The sequence below is a fragment of the Morone saxatilis genome, unplaced genomic scaffold, assembly GCF_004916995.1.
Source record: "Morone saxatilis isolate NCDOM2014 unplaced genomic scaffold, NCSU_SB_2.0 Contig17, whole genome shotgun sequence".
Classification (NCBI taxonomy): Eukaryota; Metazoa; Chordata; class Actinopteri; family Moronidae; genus Morone; species Morone saxatilis.
This window is the reverse complement of record NW_023339729.1, coordinates 9186886-9206926: the sequence shown is the minus strand read 5'-3', so window position 1 is coordinate 9206926 and position 20041 is coordinate 9186886. Positions and strand designations below refer to the sequence as shown.

Sequence of the window (20041 nt, the reverse complement as noted above, 5' to 3'; positions counted from 1 at the left end):
CTACTGGAGCGTAAAGGGAAATGTGAAAGGCGGCGTACACAGAGGGGGGGTTTGTGTAAGCAATGTGATACGGTGCCTGTGTGAGAAATGTGTTCACATGGAAAGATATTGTGAAAGAAAAGAGCAAGAAAGAGTGAGAGAGACAAGGCTGCTCAGTGAAGGGGGGCAGAGAGAGGAGGAGACAGACAGAGAGGGAGGGAGGGAGGAGGGAGTGTGGTGGGGGAGGAATCAAGAGTAGAGCAAGGCGTGCTCAGACTGAGAGTCTGAATCTGAAGAGGAAAGCTGGTGAAGGTTCACTGTTATTTCTCCTGCCACACACAGAATTCTCCTCTACGGAAGGATTTATCTTTTTTTCACTCTCATACTTTGAGGATTTTATGGACCTTGGACTGCTGAGAAGTCTGATAAATTCTAAAATCTTCCTTAAACTGTGTGGGACAGATCCATTATAAGCAGGACATCAACCAAGATTTACACACTGATCATTGTTCTGATAATTTTGTTTTTCCTTGACATGGGCCTTAGGGAAGGGAGCTTCTTATTCTTGGTTAAAGTTCTATCAATGAGAGTGTTTGTTGCTGATGGTGTGTGTGTGTGTTGTGTGTGTGTGTTGTGTTGTGGTGTAGGCTGGGTAAAAAAAAGGGAAGGTTGGACATTTTGTAACACTTCAGTTGTTGTACTACTTCTGTTTCAGTGAAACACAGAGTTTTCTAACAATATGTGGCAGCTACAGAATGTGTAAATGTAATTCTTTTATTAGTATATTAGCCGTCTATTTCTGATTGTCTCACTTTTAAATAAGCCCAGACACTAATGTGACAATTATGGTCACAACTTGTGAATTTCATAGTAAAAAGGGGTGACATTTTAGAAACCTTTAATTCTAGCTCACATTGGGTCACATCAGGAATGTTAACCTCGTCAGACAGTGATCACTCTACAGCCCTCCAGCTGTGTTTGCTGCTGTGCTGTATGTACAGAACTGCTGTCACTGGACTGATGCTGCAGGACTGAGCAGAGCAAGTAGAGCAAGTGCTCAGGCAGTTGGAGTAAAATAAACCCAGACCCGAGTCACCACAGGAAGAATCTATAACCAACAACCTGGTGTGTACATCTATGTCAGGCTGATTCAAGAGACTCATCATAGCAAATAATTTAACATACTGCGTACATCAGTACAATATAGACTACAGAGTGTAACTTTGTATAAATATTTTTTTAATTCCATCATTGTACATATGTAGTAGTATGTCAGAATAGAAGGTGTATGATATTCTGCTATTCTTGCACTGTGGTTAACCACAACCAAAAGTACTGTCTCACTAATGGTTCACGTTTTGCAGCAGAAGCAGAAGTTCTAAATATTAAATTTGCTCTGGTCTATTTTTTCATATTAACAATGGATCAAAAGACTATGTTTAATGAAACAGGTCACTTGTACTGACAACCCCATCAAGAATTAACACCCAACAGTGCAGTTTTTTAATTTTATTTTTTTAGATCAATTTTGGCTTTCAGGCAACAATGTGGTTTTGGTTGTCATCACATCGAAGTTGTTTCTAGAAGCAGCAGGTTGCTGTTTTCAGCAATTGTAACCTGATAAAACCACCCACGCCACAAAGAGAAAATTAGTCAATTGTGTGTGAATGAAGTGGAACATGTACCAGCTAGGGAGACAAATAGTTTCTCAGAACCCAGACATAAAACACAGATAAAAGCAGAGTGAATATTAGACTTGGACTCCAAATGAATTCTAGTGTTTAGAGCCTGACCAATATATATCGATATTTGCCAGTCAAAGACATATCTGTATCAAAGCGGTACTGGCATAGGGGTAGTTACTCAAAAAAAATGTATTTATTACTTATTACTCTTTTCAAAAGTAATATTATAACTTTACTTATTACTTTCTACCAACAGTAAAAAACTTTAGACAAAATTTTGAATTGAATAGAATTGTAATGAGAATATTTCCAGTGTTTCCATCTTCCAAACTAGTTTCCTCCATGATTACAAAAATTAATTCAAGGATGTGATCAGATTGTTGGATTTCAAATCAATAGAGGGTGACAACAAAAGTGAGGTTGTAACAAATTATTTTTTTGGGGGGGGATATTGTCGATTTATAATACTGTGGCATGCAACGCGGAGTAAAAAAGAAGAAGCAGCTCTCAGCAATCTCAATTTATTAAATTATTTGACGTGTTACAGAATATTTAACATAAATCTTTTTTAAGAAAGTTGTTTAGGAAATCAGCCTTCTCAGTACCTTTGCAGAACAATATTGGTGCAATATCGGTACACAATCCACATAGGAGAGGGGAAAAAAAATCACTATTTAAACAACCATATAATAATGGGCAAAATGTTCCCCTCTAAAAACTGTATAAGCAACGTGAACAACAACTTTATGGCTATCGACTATCAACTTCTGGCAACTTTCTCAGCAGCAGAAAAACATTCCCTTAATTAAGGCCTTTGGGTTATAAGAAAATGCAGTTCCTGGCATGCATGCTTTTACCTCACATATGACACAGAAACGGAGACAAACCCCAGTGTGTGCAAAGAAGGAAACAAGTCAGTCAGTGAGGACAAGGCTTTGGCTTTACATAGAACTTCCACTTTCCATCAGGCCTAAAGGTAATGCAACAGGATGAGAGACAGGCAAAAAAAATGCAACACACAGTTTGTAAAGAAATTTGGTACAGAAGGGACATACAAACAAGACAGTTTATGTGACAGACAACTATTCTGTGTTTATTGGTGAATGAAAGTCAGCTGCAAGCTGAGCACAAAGTCTCTCTTTGTGTATTTTCAGTCTTAGTTTCTGTCCACAGTTATTTAGTCATAAAGTTAGACTCAGTCAGACTGTTTCACACACTCACTGTCACTGGCGAGCAGGTCCTCCTAAAGTGGCGTTACTGTGAGGCTCCAGCTTCATTAGAGAACAACAGAGGGCTCATTGTGATGGAGGGAGGGAACCACAGAGGGTAGGCGATATTTTTTCACTCACACCATTTGAAGGGGGCGCTGTTTTCTGCCTTACCAGTGACTCATTAGTCAAAAAATGTGACTGACAAAAAAATGTCCTTGCTCTCTGAGGAACATGGTAAGACAGTTGCAAGTGGTTACGAGAGAGAGAGAGAGAGAGAGAGAGAGAGAGAAGGTTACTGTGAGTCATGTATCCATGTTACCCAGATTAACACACCAAACATGAGCTCATCTGGTCACAGTATCGTTAAATCCAACTAGTTGATAAAAATACTAAATGATTCCAAAGGTTACCCCCTGTATAAACACAAGCACAAGTCTACAGCCAGGCTAGTGGCTTAGTTTTAGTTTAGTTTGCTAAATTTAAGTTAAGGAATTACCAGAGTTATTGCAATTCATCCCAAGGGGAATGTTTGCCCCAAAATTCAAGGCAGTCTATCCAAGAGTGTTGAGACATTTCAGTCAGAAAGTCAGGCGATCATCAAAGTCATTACTGCGAACCTGGAAAATATGTACAAAATTATATGCCAATCCATCTATAGAGATTGAGATATTTCGCAGGATGAGCGAAAACCTTGACCTGTTGGTGGAACTAGATGAAAAGTCAGAGGATCATTAGGCTTCATCCTCTGGGGACTATGCACTTCTGTACAAAATTTCATGACAAACATCCAATAGCAGCAGAGAAATTCAGTCTAGACCAAAGTGACTGGCCTACTACAGACTAACTAACTGCCATCACTCGTGACCAATTCTGCTGGTGTGGTCGGTCGCAGTCAGGTCTTCTGCTGTTCATCAATTTTTTCATTATGCTCCAAATACTTGCCTCCTCAATCAATCATTAAATATCCTACTTCTACAGATGTGTTTTGGAGTTATGAGGAGGCAATGCAAAAGTGGTGTACTTAGCTTGGGAAACTTTGAGGATGTGCAATATACTGAGCATAAGGAGCATTGATGGAGAAGTGGAATTTGTCATGAGTGATTTGACAAGATTCTGTTATTTTGCCATTGCTCTGGGTCACGATTGCTGTCAATACAGGCAGACTGCAGCTGCTTCCTCTTTAGCGAGGGTTATTTAGAAAAGAGGAACATTGGAGGTACTTTACTTCTGACATGTGAATTAAAAACATCTTATAATGTAAATTATGTAATATCTCAGCAGCAGAACTGCTAATTCTCAACTTTTCTGTTTTGTTATATGTTGCAATCAGTGGCACGCCCTGCTCTAAGGCAAAAATTAAAATGGGCCACTGATGTGCACAGGGTTACACTTAAGGTTACATTTTTGTGTGTTGACAGTATATATAGGTGTTGCACCATCATCAGTGAAGTAGCTCAACAAAAGGATGACTTGGGATGTTCAAATCCCATTTCTGGGCAAAAAAACATGCTTATAAAGGGCCTGACTCAATAAGGGCAAAATGCACAGGTGTTGTTGCTCTGCTTTATGGTCTTCTTTGTTATTGTAAGATTTTGAACTGTGAATTGAAACCAAGTGACCTCTCTCTTGCTCCCCACAGGCTTACTGTGTATGCTGGGAAAATGTGTCTCTGGCTGTAAACCTGGCTACAACTCACAAGGCATTAGATGTGTTGGTAATTATCTGCCATGACCTTTAATTTTAACCCTGGCTCTCCACTGTGTTTCTTCTGTCCACCAATACTATATTGAAGCTTCTACTTCAGACAAGAACTCTCAGGAAGAAGTGCTGCTCCCATTATGTAATACCTCTTACTGGAGTTGACCAAGAAAAGTACCCTTTTTTGATAACATTCCCCTTCGTTTTTCCATTTTAGGCATTTAAGCACCACTTGTATCCAGAGTGGATTACAATGAAAACAACAGTAGAAAGAGGTTTAAATTCTTACATCACTGCAATTTCAAGGAACCAAAAAGAAATACAAGTGTATTGACTGCAGTGCTGTAACCTTAGATTGGTGATCATGATGGACAGAGGAGCTAGAATAAAAAGAGCTAATAGGAAAGTTTGCTTAAATGACACGTTTACTATTTACTGACAACATAGCAATGCACTGTCACACTAAAAACAGCAATGTAATTGTTTTCTCTTTAAATTATATATGTGTATCCAAATTTACAGATGCTGACGAGTGCGATGAAACCCCTGGGCTATGTGGCAAATACGCGAAGTGCATGAACACAGAAGGCAGCTACTACTGTAACTGTCTGCATGGGTACATACACGATAAAAAGATGGTGAACTTCACAGCTATAGTTGGGCAGTGCCAAGGTGAGTGTGTTATTGTCAGTGTGTGTGACCAGTGTGTCTCTGTTGTCCAACCGGTCTGACCCATCTTCACTTGTTCTTCTGTCAGATTATAACGAGTGCACCAATCAAGTCAGCATCTGCGGTCAGGGTGGTAACTGTTCTAACCAGATTGGGAGCTACATCTGCAACTGCCATTTTGGGTACACTAAAAACAGTGATCAAGGACCGTGCATAGGTGAGTAGAGTCTACTTCTTTGTGCCTGCACTGGTCACGTTTGAAGTTAATGGTGGTGCTGTGCTGGAAGTTTGCTGAGATCAGCAAAACACTATGCTCAACAGAATCATAGAGGTGAAAGTTTACCCACCCCAACAGGTGCCAGTAAGTCAAGTACATTGTCTCCACCAAACTGGGAATCGGTGGGGGTTGCTTCAAACAATTGCTGCAACTTTTTAAAACCGTATTTCTGTATTTGAACTTCCCTTTTAAGATCACTGTAATCTATCTATCTATCATGTTTTTCCTATTTTACACAACTGCTTTCGTCACGTTTTGTGCCAGTAAGGAAGCTGCTGTGGATTGGAGCAGAAGCAAAACCTTTTTTAGCCACCAAAAGAAATCTATTTCAGATTAAGTGTACATTTTATTTATTTATTTATTTTATTGGCAACAAGAGGAGGATATGGTGTTGTTTCTTTTATCAAAAGTTACTTTAAACATCCAAGAAACTGTAGTGACAATGTTGATTGTTGATCAACTGCCTGTTGATCTCAAAAAGATCATACGTGCTTTTGTTTCATCATGCTTCAACTATTGTAACTCTCTGCACTCTGACCTAAACCACAAAGCCATCGCCTGCCTCCCACTTTAAATTGCAGCTTTTAATTTTGGCAAGACAACAACTCACGACACTGGTTGCTGGGGAAGTTCAGAACTGTCTCTAAGATCCTTTTGCCAACAATGAAAGACTGTGCCCCTGGTTACATTGTTTGTTCATTTTGCAGTACCTACTACATTCAAATTTGTGCTAACATGCAGAATAGCAGCACACAGACTCTATTTACCTGAAAGGAACAGAACCTTAATTAGTATCATTGGTATTGCCTGTGTTTACTCTACTATTTCATGTAAAAATGTGAAAAAGGTTTATGATTACTAATGTCTCTGTTCCCCCTTCTTACACAGACATAAATGAGTGCACGGAAGCGGAAAATAAAAAAGAAAACCTCTGTGGAGTAAAAGGGACTTGTAAAAATGTTAATGGGAGTTATTTGTGCAAGTGCCCAAAAGGATACACTAATTATGGCAATGAAAGGACCCCGTGCTCAAGTGAGTGTCTGCATACACGATTCCTTTTCATCACCTTTACTTACTTTATATTAAATATAAATTTAATGGCTTTCATTTCCTTATATAAAACCTCTTTTTTTATTCACATCCTTCTCGATTAAGCTTCCCGTCACAGATATCATTGTTCTAGCTGCTATTGGATATCCACACTCTCTCTCTCACACACGTTTTTGCTGTTATATATCTATTGCCAAATCTTGTGCTTTGTGTTATAGCTTTCTGTATCTTTTGGGCCCCAGTTTCCTCTTTTCTGTGAACCTTGCCTTTACTTTCTGTGTTGACTGATTCCAGATAGTGTATGATGTAGTTCTCATAATGGGCAGCATCAAACTCAACTGACTGAAAATGAAAATCAAGATGATTGTCTGATGTTTCGCTCCTTTCTATTTAGAGCTTGACTGTGACAATGCCAACAGTGGGCCTGCACCGGTATGTTTACTGTAAAATACAATAAAGTATAAAATGATTAGTGTAATACTGCATACTCCAACATTGTATTAAAGTCTTATAGATGATTTATTTGGCACTTGGCACTTGTCTCGGGTCAGTTACAGTATAATCCAGCACCGTGGGTCTTGCTAAAGGACAGAAACAGCCAATTTTCTATATTTTCTAAACCACCCTATAGCCCTGTAGGGGTTAGTATACACAAACTTTAGTCTCATTATTCTGTCTCTCATGCCGTCTCTGTCTCTCAGGCACTTGGGGGCCTGGCAGACATTTTGTTCATGATGAGAAACAGCTGTCTGGCTCTGTCTGACCCAAGCGTTGCTGGTGAAGGGAAGGCTGCTGGAGAGGCGCTACTGGAGGTCAGAGCAGCACATACGAAACACAAACACACACATTCTTACACATGCAAACACACACAGTATTCTCATTTCCCTCTCTTGTGTCCTGCAACATGGACAGAAACTATTCACAGCGACCGAGGCCATCCTGTCCCCTGGTCACCTGAACAGCAGTGACGATGTGAGCGGACTGCTCAGTACGGTGGAGAAGGCTATAATGCTCATTGGTCCACAGCTCAAGGACAGCCACACCAAGATAGAGACCACTGAGACAGGTAACAGTGTTCATAAGCTCAGCCATGATTTGTGTACTGTATTTGACAAATTATAAGCTTACAGTCATTTCCCATGGACTATGATGTATGTAGATTATATATAAAATAATAATAAATAAAAGTGGGAAAGCTAATGTAAACTGTATCATCTATTCAAATAGACACAGAGATTACAGTAGAGAGGGGGAAGACTCCACCCACTGGATCAATCCATCTGACCACTGAGAATGCTACACTCCATACTGACTGGGCAACGGCCGCTGGGACAGGATCATACCCTGGTAAACTTCTCTACTTGCGAAAAAATCACAATTTTCATGAATATCAAAGACTACCATATTTCTCTTTGTCTTCCACAGGTTTTGCTATGGCTGCTTTGCTGAGCTACAAGAACCTTGAGACCTCTGTTAACCACTCCTTTGAGGAGCTTACAGAATTTAAAAAAAATGGTGTGGATCCCTCCTTTAAAATCTCCTCTAAAGTTGTGTCTATTGTGGTCTCCAACCCATCCACTGAGAACCTGAGCCACCCTGTCAAAATCACCCTCAGACATCTAGAGGTAGTCCATCTTGTTCCAGTCTTTTCAGTGTGGTTCCACCTCTACACGCTTCTTTTGTTCATTATAGTCAAAACAGGAGTACTGGAATATGAAGATCTAAATGAAAGACACAGCCTGATTCTGACCTAATGATTTGTTTTGTGCACAGGAAAGAGATAAGTCCCGTGAGGTGAGCTACATCTGTGCATACTGGACTGAGAGAGGTTCCTGGTCCACAGATGGTTGCGATCAACAGGACCTTAATGACACACACACTGTGTGTACATGTAATCATCTGAGCAGCTTCGCTGTGCTCATGGCACTCCACCCTATTGAGGTAAGAAGCAGACACACACACAATAAAAACCTAGATAAAATGTCTATCTTGCCATGGCATTTAGTGTTGGAATATTACTGGTAATCTACTTGTTCTTTAGAATGAGTGTAAAACCCCACTAAGTAGATTTTTAATCTTGACATCGATAGAAATCAGCAACTCTGATGATGCAACATTACAGTCTTGCTGCGCTCATCAACCTGGCAGGCAGCTGTTTTAGCAAAGAAGCTCTGATAAATAATCTACCTGCTCAGCAGCAAATGGCAGACAAAGTTAGTAACTAGCTTGTGAACACAGTGGCACATCTAGCAGCTAAAGAACCACATATTTCCCTCAGCAGTTGGTGGAGACCAAAAAGTAGAGTAATCATTGGACTTTTTGTCGGGTGGCCAGAAACACAACTCGATATGAATGCTGATGTTTGTGCCGTATCTGCTTGAGGTGTAAATACTTATAACTCACTTATATACGGTAATATATCAATGCTGGGTTAACACCTTGTTTACACCTTCCCAAAGTGGCCAAAAGTGTAGTTGTTGTGTATGATGGACAATAAATTAGCTTCTCTCTTTCCCTCTCTTATTCACTCACCTGTATGCCAGTGTAAAGACACACACATTATGCTGTAAATGATGACCTTAGAACTCCAACTAAACCCCTCCGCACTTGTATCTTCTATACTAGCACACCTTTGGGCTCCAGGTGGTGACCAAGTTAGGGCTGACCATCTCCCTGCTGTGTCTCATACTGTCCATCCTGACATTCAAGTTCTGCCGCTCCATACAAGGGACCCGCACCACCATCCACCTGCACCTCTGTATCTGCCTCTTCATGGCGGACCTCATCTTCTTGGCTGGCATTTCACAAACTAAACCTGTGGTATGTTTGTGCAAGCAAACAGTGACTTCAGTTACACTGACTGCGAGTATTGACCTTATCTTTAATAAGAAAGTAATTTCATTTAAATGTTTACAATGGGTTGAACTATTCCACTCAGGTTGCCACAAAGTATAGTTAAATAGTTCAAAACATTCCTGTAATATTGAGCCCATCCAGGCACTTTCAGTGAAATACCCTTGTAGTTATCTTGGACCCCCCAAAAAAGGAACACTACAATTGAGAACCAAAATTGTAATGCCTGTGTCTTAATCTGTGGTGGAAAACAATTCGCATTGCCCCTATCTAGAGCTATTGTTTGGTTTGTCCCTTCTGGGCTACTGTAGAAACATGGTGGTTCTAGGCAACCTGCAGCTATTTTAGATAAAAACGGCATACAAAAATAACATAACAATTCCTATTTTCAGTTGATTATACACTAATGAAAACATACCTATGAACATTATATCCCATTACTGCCAATAGAGCCTCCTAAATGTTACACACTCGTCCTTTAATTCATTTAATTTGACCGTAATCTAATTGAGGTCATGAAAATATATTAAAAATATTATCTTGTTCAGAATAACTGCACTAAATGCAGTGACAGAGATATTTCATTCCTCTGCTCCTTCCTCTCTGATCTTCTATCTTTTTTCCTGTTCTCACATCACGAAACAGGGCGGCTGCAGGTTCGTGGCAGCGATGCTCCATTTCTTCTTCTTGGGAGTATTTACTTGGATGCTGTTGGAAGGGGTGCAGCTGTACCGTATGGTGGTGCTGGTGTTCAATGCCACCATTCGGCCCCTCCACTTATACATCACTGGTTATGGGACACCACTTGTTATTGTCATTATATCTGCCATCATTAGACCAAAGGGATACGGCACTGACCAGCAGTAAGTGTTACAGTTAGTACTTGTGTTCGCATCCTTGTTGTGTGGTATAAGTTCCATCAGTGGATGACGCTGACCGGATTTATCTTGGTGATGTAAGGGAAACCATGCACGTGTGTCCTTCTTCCTAACTAGCTGCTGGTTGTCCCTGGAAGACGGCCTCATCTGGAGTTTCTTTGGCCCTGTGTGCCTCGTCATCATCCTCAACGTCTTCTTTTTCATCGTCACCGTCTGGAAGCTTGCCCAGAAGTTCACCAGCCTCAACCCAGACCTCACCAAACTGCACAAAATTAAGTCAGTCTGTGTGTTTGTTTGCTTGTTTGTTTCTTTTTGTGTGTCATGCCGTTGTAATGTGTGAAGTAATGTGAACCACACCTGTGCACAATGCACAAGCTCTGAGCTGATGCGTATGTTGGTCAAATGGGGAAGCTTTGGGATCTGAAAAATGGTTGGAAAGAATGTAAGCGTTTTGTGAGGGAAAAATGTAGAGAATGTTTTTATAATACCGACTCCGCTCTCTAATGGGTTGCTACTGAGGGACTTTTTCCCATAACTCCATCTATGCATGCTCATTTTTTCACTCCACTCATTGCTTATGTAGACAACACTGTATAAACGTGCAGCTGCAAAACACATCTCAGCAAAAAGAATCCATCCTTGGATATGCTGGTTCATCAATCAGTGACGTTCAATTTAGTCCAGGGAATTGGGAAAGTGAATTTATTGCTCTAAAATTGGAGGAGCAATTTTTTCAGTTAAACTCAGAAAGCATTAGATTTTAATCCAAAAGGTGTCTGTCATTTGGAAAAATGTTATCTCAACCAATTCTTGGTAACGTCAGGGAGTCTTGAAAGAAATGCTCTCTTGATTCTGACAGACTAAAATCCAAAACAAGTCTTATCTTGTGTTTTAGATGGTTAAACTTTAATGACTCAATGTGAATTATATAGCGAGTTATTCATGGGAATAAGAGGGATACGTCAACAAACACTACTATAAAAGGCCCATGCACAGTACATTGCCAGAAACTGAAAAATAGTGTTTCTCTGTGAGGATTTTTTCATTTTATATTTATCAGTTGCCTTTGGCTCTTCTTCTTCCACCAGCTTTCAATAGACGGTAAAGTGAAACATGTCTCTGTTCTGTAGCTGCTCTGCTGAAACCCATCCCCTTTTTCTCTTCCTTTCTACTCTTGAGGGGGTTTCCAGATACTGCACTGGTAACTGAGTCATCTGTTTTGTTGGGTTCATGTTAATCTTTCATTCTCTATCTGTTACCCTTTCCCCCAACCCCCATCCTTTTTTTTTTTTAAATCTCCAGAGCGTTCACAGTGACGGCTATCGCCCAGATGTGCATTCTGGGCCTGATGTGGGTGTTTGGGTCTTTCATGTTTGGAGAGGGCACCATAGTGGTAGCATATATCTTCACTATCCTCAACAGCTTGCAGGGAGCACTGGTGTTCATCATGCACTGCCTACTGTCTAAACAGGTAGGATACAATGTAGCTCTGTGTGTGTGTGTGTGGCTCCTGTGTGTTCTGTGTGTGTGTGTGTGTGTGTGTGTTGTGGTGTGTGTGTGAGTGTGTGTGTAACTGGGTGAGTATGCATGAGGCTAAGAGAGAGATAAACACAAAATTAATAATTATAAAACTCCAACCACAAAGTGTAACGAGATTAGATTGCAATGGAATAAATTGTGTATCTTCTGATGTTCTGCTGCCCTCTGCAGGTGAGAGAGGAGTACGCCCATTTCCTCTCCTGTATCTGCACACCACAAAAGAAGAGATACTCAGACTTCAGCAGTACCAACCCTTCCAGTAGTCAGACACAAGTAAGCATGAAGTAACTGCACTCACTATCACTCTCTCAAAGTCACAAACACATGTACTCAACTGCTGTACTCAAGTACAAGTACTTCAGTATTTCCCTTTTATATTAACCAATACTCCATATTAACCTTCATATATATATATATACATAGAAATAAGATATGTACTTGTTATGGAGTATTTTTTAAATAAAATAAATAAAGTTCCAAAAAGTAAAAGTTTCCAACACTGCAAACACATTACATACAGTACGTTGTCTTACACTGTTTCTGAACTTGTGCTGTTTGTGTTCATTTAGGGTTCTCGGAGTGGGCAACACACCGGAGAATCCCAAATATGAAGCACTCTATCTTTTATTCCACCCAAAAGACTATCACACCTTTAACCTATCTGGGCTAAGTTAGTCCTCAAGGTTTGGATCACTTCAAATAAAAATTCAGTCATTATTTACTAACCTTGATGTCAACTCAATCTCTACTTTAGTTTTGTTGTACCATTACACCAGTCGTTCAATAGTACAACTACCCCATCCCTTTTTCAGGGTTTTTTACATTCTTTGGTTGAACTTCCCAAAGCAGACATATACAACTTAAACCAGGGGTTGTCAATAGGTATTGCTTGGCCAGGAAGGGTCACATGCCAAACACACCTCTAATTAGCCCCAGTAATTAAATCTCAGGCTTTCAGATCCTAATGAAGTTAATGGACCAAATCTTTTAAGACTGAATAGAAGATGAATAAATTGCTGTAAGACCATTTAACTCAGTGTTCTAATGGTGAATCAAGTAGTATTGATAATGACTGAGTTTTTGTTTAAGTTTGAAGTGATCCTATAAATGCGTCAGTAGGCTTCTAAAAGTGTTTATTCAGGAACTCTTTAAGTGAAAGTGAAGATATTTGAGTAGCTTATTGGTTCATCCATAACATATCACAATCATAATATAAGCTGTATTCCACTTGGAGTGATTAAAAGTAGTGCAGTAGATACTAATACAGACTATTTATTTTTACAATTGCAGACTAAAGTCTACATTGTGTAGGCTACAAGAAAATATGAAGTCTGCTCCCAATGTTTAAAGCATGAGCAAACAGTTTGCGCTGTAATTTTTTAATAATGTTTTATGTAAAAATAAGGGTGGACATGCTGCTTTTTGTTTTTGCGATCTTCACAGAAACTACTTGTTTCCATGTTGTAATGGCAAAGAAGCAAATGAGCCATGAATTGCCTCTGATGTTCATCTTCATGTTCCTGCAAATCCCGTGTGGGTTCCTGCAAGCATTCTATGTCTGTAGTTTCTTGATTTTAAACAAAATAGGTGATTTCTTTTTTTTTTAAATCACATGTGGCTATTTTTAAAGAATATTTTATTGGGTTACAATTGAGCTGTGCCTTTTGTCACTGGTGTATATTTTGTTTTTATTAACCATGAAATCAAATCCAGACCAAAATGTTTGCTGGACCACTCACAAAAACAACAGCAACCCACCCTTTTGATAAGCCTGCAGCTTCCTGCAATCAGCTGTGTTTATAGAATCAATGTTTTCTTATTATAGCTGTTAGTCTATGCCTCCACACATTGTAGGTGACTGTAAGGTATCACATCCCCGAAATAAGAACTTCAACCGTTTTGGTGAGGGCTACCGGGAGCTGTACAGATTTAAGTTTGTGTATTTTATTGCACTTTTTCTTTTGATAAAAAGAAGATAATTGAGCACATCCTCACTCACATATTGCATGGGAGAATGTAAAAGACTTGAGAACCAGCCTCACGTACAGAACCCCAACAGTTTACCTGTTGTAATAAAGCTATTGATTATATATTTTATATTTAATAGAAATCATGTCAATGACATTGATCTTCAGAAAAAAAAGAGACCTTTTGGATTTGGGTCTTTTTATGTGATTGGTTTTGTCTTATACTGTTTGTTGATATCTAAATTGCCTGATTAAGGGCATGTATGTGTTGGTTTTAACACCTAAACTGTTCTTCGGTTCTTACGTGTGGCTGCACTTTTTTTTGTGACCGTTGATACTTTTTATTCATGCATTGCAAGATGTATTTTTTATGTGAAAAAGCTATATACATTATGCAGCATTTTGTGAATGTAAGATTCTCATAGAATATACTATAAAAGTTCTAGTTTGAAGGTATATAAACCTATTTTTCTACTTTGTTATATGTTGTTCGGTACTGTTTTCTTTAATATGCAGCACAAAGTTTATTAAAGCTTCTACTTCATCTGAAAAATCTGTAAACTGTGTGGTTTATTTGTCCCTATGCAGATAGATAGATAGATAGATAGATAGATAGATAGATAGATATATTCAAGATCTAGTAGACAGATGCAAATAAGAAATGGGATTTTCAAAAACAAAAGCACAAAGTAAATTATTTTTTCTCTGTATAATGACAATATTGCATTTTTAACTGATAAATGATGTTGTCAGGATGTCAACAGCTCGACTCACACTAAGTCTACCTTCTGAAGAAATGCCTATAATTTGCCAGTAACTTCTAAATGTCTAAAAAAAAGTTGCAAGGACTCACCCACTTACTGTTACTGCGTCAAGGATACGTCAAGGAATGATAAATGAACCACCATGAAGATTATGAAAATAGCAATAATTCCTTCATTATTCCTGGGGTGGAGTGTAATTCACTCAGGTAAGTTATACTTCTGACGAGACCATTCAGCCACATGTCATAAAGTCAGCAACCGGACTCAGTGATGGCCTTCAAATCTTAGGCTAACATTAGCCAGCTAATGGTCATACAGACCGAGTATGTGAGAAAGAAACTGAGATAACTTCGGTTATCAATTGGCGCTATACAAATAAAAATGAATTCAATTCAATTCAATTGAAAACTAGTGTAGGCTACTCAACTGAGCTGTGTTTTACTTGTTTGGTATTTAACTTTTTTAAGAGAAATGATGTGCTTTATCTTTTTTCTTTCTTCATTCCGGGTGCCATAGGCTACTCCCGACATTTCACACTATGTTAAATACACAGTTCAAGGGGAAATATTGACCTTCTTCACTCCACAACATTATTTCCCCCCACAACACATCTTGTTTTGAATGCATTTCTTTTATTTTTGTGATGGAATTTGTGTAACGAACTATTATTTATTTTTTTCCCCCATAAAAAAAATGTATAAATCAGATTTGACATGTCCTCGCGGGGGAATGAATCAGACAGAGGAGCTCGTGTTCGTGACGCAGCAGTTGATGCGTCGCGACGTGCTCTCAGCTGCAGTGCTGCTGCTCGCCACGTACTTCACCTCTGACAGCTGCTGCTCACACTGCGCCTCCACGGCTTCACTGTGGACATAACTCCTCTCTTTACTCCTTGGTGGAGCAGAGTTCAAATTCCTGGACAGGTAAGCTTTCTCTCACCAAACCGTAGTTCTAGCTCAGTTTTTTTTATTTAATGAGCTTTATTGGCATGAAAACACATATTAACAGTTATAAAAGCAATGGCCGTAGTTAGTTGTAACTAATTAACAACGGCCACAGTTACAACTATAATTGTACCAATACGTGTATAAATGTGTACATATTTGTGCAATCACAAACCCTGGTATATAGGGCATTGGAGCACAAATATGTAACACAAACAACAACAAGAGTCAGTTTCAACATGCAGAAACAAGAAGCAGTATTTAGTTTGGTGGTGTTTGACTGGAGGTTGTGGCAAGAGTTCAAATATTTAGCTGTCAATTGAACGTTTTTTTGTTGTTGTTTTTTTTCACCTAGTACATATATTTGAGTTTGTCCTTTTCTGGTTGGTATTCAAATTGGGGATATTTGTGTAGGATTTTGTGGAAGAATAAAGCTCTACTTTCTGCCTGTTTGTCGCAGTGTAGCAAAAGATGTGTCTCTGTCTCCGCTGTTGTCTGTTCACAGCCTGTCCTCCCTGGGCAGCCAGGTTTGAGGACAAGTCTCTAGGGCCAGGCTGTGTCCACTAAGTGTGTACCTCAGTGGACACGTCAGTACGTCAGTGTCTTTCTCAATGTCTCATCAGTCCCAGTGGTCAGATATTCTGCCACTGTGTACTGTAGGTTCAGGTTTTTAAGTGATTATAAAATTAAATGGCTCTTTTTTCAGTTTTAATTTGAAGGGGGTTTCGATTGAATGTTTATCCCAGTTTGTATAATTAAGTTGTTGACTGAGTGGTCCCCAAACTTCACTGCCATACAGAACACTGGGTTCTATGCAAGGGGTCAGTTAGGGTGTTGTCTGATGTGCAGTAATTTGGGAGAAATCCAGTTTGACTCAGGATGTTGTGTTCATCTATCAAGTGCATTAGTCTGCTGTTCATAATGCTGCAGTACAGTTCCTCTATAATTCTTGTGTCAAATTTGTCACTGTTTTTTGTAAACTGCTGTTAGCTAAGACAGTGTTTAAAACTTTTAGGACAGCAAATTTAACGTTTAATATTTGAGTGTTCTATGTAAATGTGATTGTTTTGTGTGTGTCACCCTTTTGTCTCCCCACAGATCATACAATGAATCTGATGAGTGCTGTCATTGTGTGCCTCTGTGTGTTTGGGGCTGTCAGGCTGCTCTCCCTCCCCTGGCTCTGCAGCCTGTTGGCAGGGCTGGGGCTCTGCATGGTCCGGAAGGGTTCCTGGAGGTTCCTATATGTCGCTCTACGCACCATCAAAAGAGACCTAATGTAAGTACTTTTGTGTGAATGTGGTTGTATGTGCGTGTTTCTCCCATCATCATATTTGACACTTCAATCATCTCCCATGATGAATACTTCACTCCTATGTTTTAACTTTGTTTAAATCCTCCCTTTTCCACACCTCTCCATCTAAAAGGTGTCTGGTTGTTATCGTGCGAGTCAGGTTTTCCATGTACCGTAATCTGAAAAATAGAAGCACCATTCCTGCCCTGTTCGCCCAGATGGTGACAAAGCACCCAGACAAACCTGCTTTGATCTACGAGGCTACAGGAGAGGTGAGGACTCATCGAGGATTACAAATAAATCGGTCATGTTATTGTCAATACTTACTGCATATTCATTTTAATCCAGGTGTGGAGTTTCAGGGAGCTGCAGGAGCGATGCCATGCTGTGGCGCACTGGGCGCTGGCACAGGGATGGGCCGAGGGAGACGTAGTGGCCTTGTACATGGAGAGCCAGCCGTTGGTGGTGGCTCTATGGTTGGGTCTGGCTATGATCGGCATAGAGGCTGCGCTCATCAACTACAACCTTCGACAGCAATCATTACTGCACTGTGTCAGTGTGTCTGGTGCTCGGGCTATGGTGTTTGGGGCAGAGATGAAGGAAGGTAGGAGTATATCGTAGAATAAAGATAGAGATGTTGCGGGTACAGTTAGATAGCTGAAGATATTGACTGATAGATAATTAAATCAGGCTAATTTAATCTGCTACTTCAAAAAGGTGTGTTTTTGTTCTACATTTCTGACACTTTTGATTGTCTCCCAGCGGTGTCAGAGGTGAGCGACTCTCTGCAGCCCGACATGGTTTTGTTCAGCAGTGGTGAGCGTGATGATGAAGAGAAGCTCTGCAGCTTCAAGGTTCAGAGCCTGGACACCCTGCTGGACCGTTCGCCCAAACACCCACCACGCTACACACTCAAGAAGGAATTCAATGGTGAGACTCTGCACTCTGCGTAGAGTGTTTGTGCATAGGGGTATGACTGTGTTGCCATATCATGTCCTCAAGTAACATATCAAGAACAGTGCTGTAGTGGTTCCTGGAGAAGTGGGTATACTCTTAATATATACCCATCCAGCAAAGGATAAATACCCTGCTCTTGCAGTATTTAAACATTGTCACTTAACTTCTGCTGCTTGACTTTAGGGATTAAGGATCATTATGAAATGAACATTAGCCTCAGAAGATTTTGCAATCAGTACTGGCCCACAGACGAGTGAGACAACTACATAACTCACTCATGATAATTGGACAGCTATGTCATACCTTCGCTATCCTAGGAAGAACAATCGCCTGGGGATTTAGAAACGGGTATACCCAATGCCGACTGAAAAACAAGTGGCTGTACTCCGTATAGCTGTGTATACCCTGCACTACTGATCACAAAGTTTTGATTGTGACACTTTCTTTTCCTGGGCAAGCCCCTGCCTGTCAGCGCAAACTTCTCGCTGCCAGATTTCACTCCCTCTCGTCTTTTTATAGAGACTTTTTTGTTTTTTTTGTTTTAATCCTCTTGATTGCGCATGCACATAAGCACACACTCACCGAGGGCGAACAAATCATCAACTCACTTCAAGAAATGTCATACAACACAAGTGCATCGTGACAGATATTTGTTTTTATTTGATATAAAACATTTATCTTTCACCCTGAACTTCACTGTTGAGTTATTTGGCGTGCATTAACTTTACTCTTATCAAATTGCTTACCTGTCTTTGTTATCACATGACATTCCTAAGGTAATACTTTTCAAGTCTTTGCTTGCACAGCCTGTCAGACATACAGAGGATATAGAAAGAGAGACAGAAACATGTTAGGGAATGATGGGGGTGTCGGGGTGCATACCACAAACGTGAAACACTGTACTGAACAAGCATTGAACATTGCCTATAAAAATCCAGCTCCTAACACCTCATGTTTCTTTTGCTGTCTTCCCTCTGTTTCTCTCTCAATGCAGATAGGCTTTTCTACATCTACACTTCTGGTACAACAGGAATGCCGAAAGCAGCTGTTGTGGTGCACAGTCGGTGAGTTTGTCTGTGATCTCATCTCTGGGTCATTTTGAGTAATTAAAAAAGTCTTGAAAGCAAATTTAAAATTAAAATGAGATCCACAGTAGCAATTTTTAGCTGAATGCTGAAATGCCGAAAAGACAACTACACCCAAATGCATCAACTTTGATGATTGGCCCACACACATCTGACTGTATCTAATTGTTATCAAATGATTGCTGGAAGAATCTGTTTAGTTGAGAGGACCAGAGGAAAATTTAAAAGCTTTAAAAAACTGACATAAAAATGACCAAATTGCAGTAAGTGTTTCAATTCAAATCAGGACCATAAGGGTCTTTTGATGAGCTGAGGTCTGATGATGGATCTTTCTTGTCAGGTATTATCGCATTGTTTCGTTTGGTTTCCACTCCTTTGGCTTGCGTCATGATGACATCATCTACAACTGCCTTCCCCTGTATCACTCAGCAGGTTGGCCTCACTCCATTTGCTCTTTCTCAGCCATAATCATCTTTTCCTGTCTTTAACAAGACATATTGTTGCAGTGGCAGATTTATCTCACATCCCCTATAATAAATTGAATGTTCATCATTTTGTCATTCTGTGTGTGTGTGTGTGTGTGTGTGTGTGTATACACTGTATGTGTGTCTGCTTGTGAAAATGTGAATGTTTACAGGTACCATCATGGGTGTAGGCCAGTGTTTGCTCTTTGGTTTGACTGTTGTAGTCAGGAGGAAGTTCTCAGCCAGTCGCTTCTGGGATGACTGTGTCAAACACAACTGCACTGTGAGTACACACTGTCGCCAATTTCAATTAACGGTGTCTAGTGTCCACTGATTGTCTTCAACCAATACTGACTGAAAGAAGTTATATTGTTTTGTCCTTTGTCTGTGCCTTCAGGTAATTCTATACATAGGTGAGATTTGCCGCTACTTGTTGGCCCAGCCTGTCCGTTCATCTGAGGCCCATCACCGGGTTCGTCTTGCCTTTGGTAACGGCCTCCGTCCTTCTGTGTGGGAAGAGTTTGTTCGGAGATTCAGAATACGACAAATTGGAGAATTTTATGGTGCCACTGAGTGCAACTGCAGCCTGATCAACATAGACGGAAAGGTGTGTGTTATTTTAAATGACTTCAAGGAAAGAGTTAAGGATTTTCCAAACTGTATCCTGCCTCATGTGCATGTCGTACATGTCCAGGTGGGGGCGTGTGGCTTCAGCAGTCGTATCCTGCCC

General features: G+C 40.0%; 2 protein-coding genes across 2 annotated transcripts in view; both read left to right on the top strand.

Annotated features, from left to right (window-relative positions):
* Positions 1-497: 497 nt before the first annotated feature.
* LOC118327087 (adhesion G protein-coupled receptor E5) lies at positions 498-14363 on the top strand. Its single transcript, XM_035660299.1, has 17 exons — positions 498-547; positions 4515-4589; positions 5096-5245; positions 5331-5459; positions 6408-6551; positions 6964-7001; positions 7271-7381; positions 7482-7635; positions 7797-7916; positions 7995-8194; positions 8343-8510; positions 9195-9389; positions 10068-10285; positions 10418-10576; positions 11603-11771; positions 12011-12112; positions 12409-14363. Exons 2-17 carry the CDS (start codon positions 4526-4528, stop codon positions 12448-12450), a joined length of 2163 nt encoding a protein of 720 aa, XP_035516192.1. The 5' UTR covers positions 498-547; positions 4515-4525; the 3' UTR covers positions 12451-14363.
* Positions 14364-15408: 1045 nt separating this feature from the next.
* Positions 15409-20041, top strand: part of LOC118327179 (long-chain fatty acid transport protein 1-like) — a gene marked incomplete in the record, with an annotated part of 6931 nt that continues 2298 nt past the window's right edge. The window contains 10 exon segments of the mRNA XM_035660445.1: positions 15409-15493; positions 16613-16790; positions 16939-17077; positions 17154-17409; positions 17568-17735; positions 18757-18826; positions 19188-19279; positions 19485-19594; positions 19709-19918; positions 20006-20041. Coding sequence (XP_035516338.1) covers positions 16621-16790; positions 16939-17077; positions 17154-17409; positions 17568-17735; positions 18757-18826; positions 19188-19279; positions 19485-19594; positions 19709-19918; positions 20006-20041 — 1251 coding nt within the window.

Excerpts from the sequence above, each read along its gene's own strand:
- LOC118327087 (XM_035660299.1), top strand. The coding sequence starts at position 4,526 with ATGCTGGGAAAATGTGTCTCTGGCTGTAAACCTGGCTACAACTCACAA. Across the intron at positions 7,636-7,796 it reads GATAGAGACCACTGAGACAG|ACACAGAGATTACAGTAGAG; the intron begins GTAACAGTGTTC and ends CTATTCAAATAG. Across the intron at positions 9,390-10,067 it reads TTTCACAAACTAAACCTGTG|GGCGGCTGCAGGTTCGTGGC; the intron begins GTATGTTTGTGC and ends ATCACGAAACAG.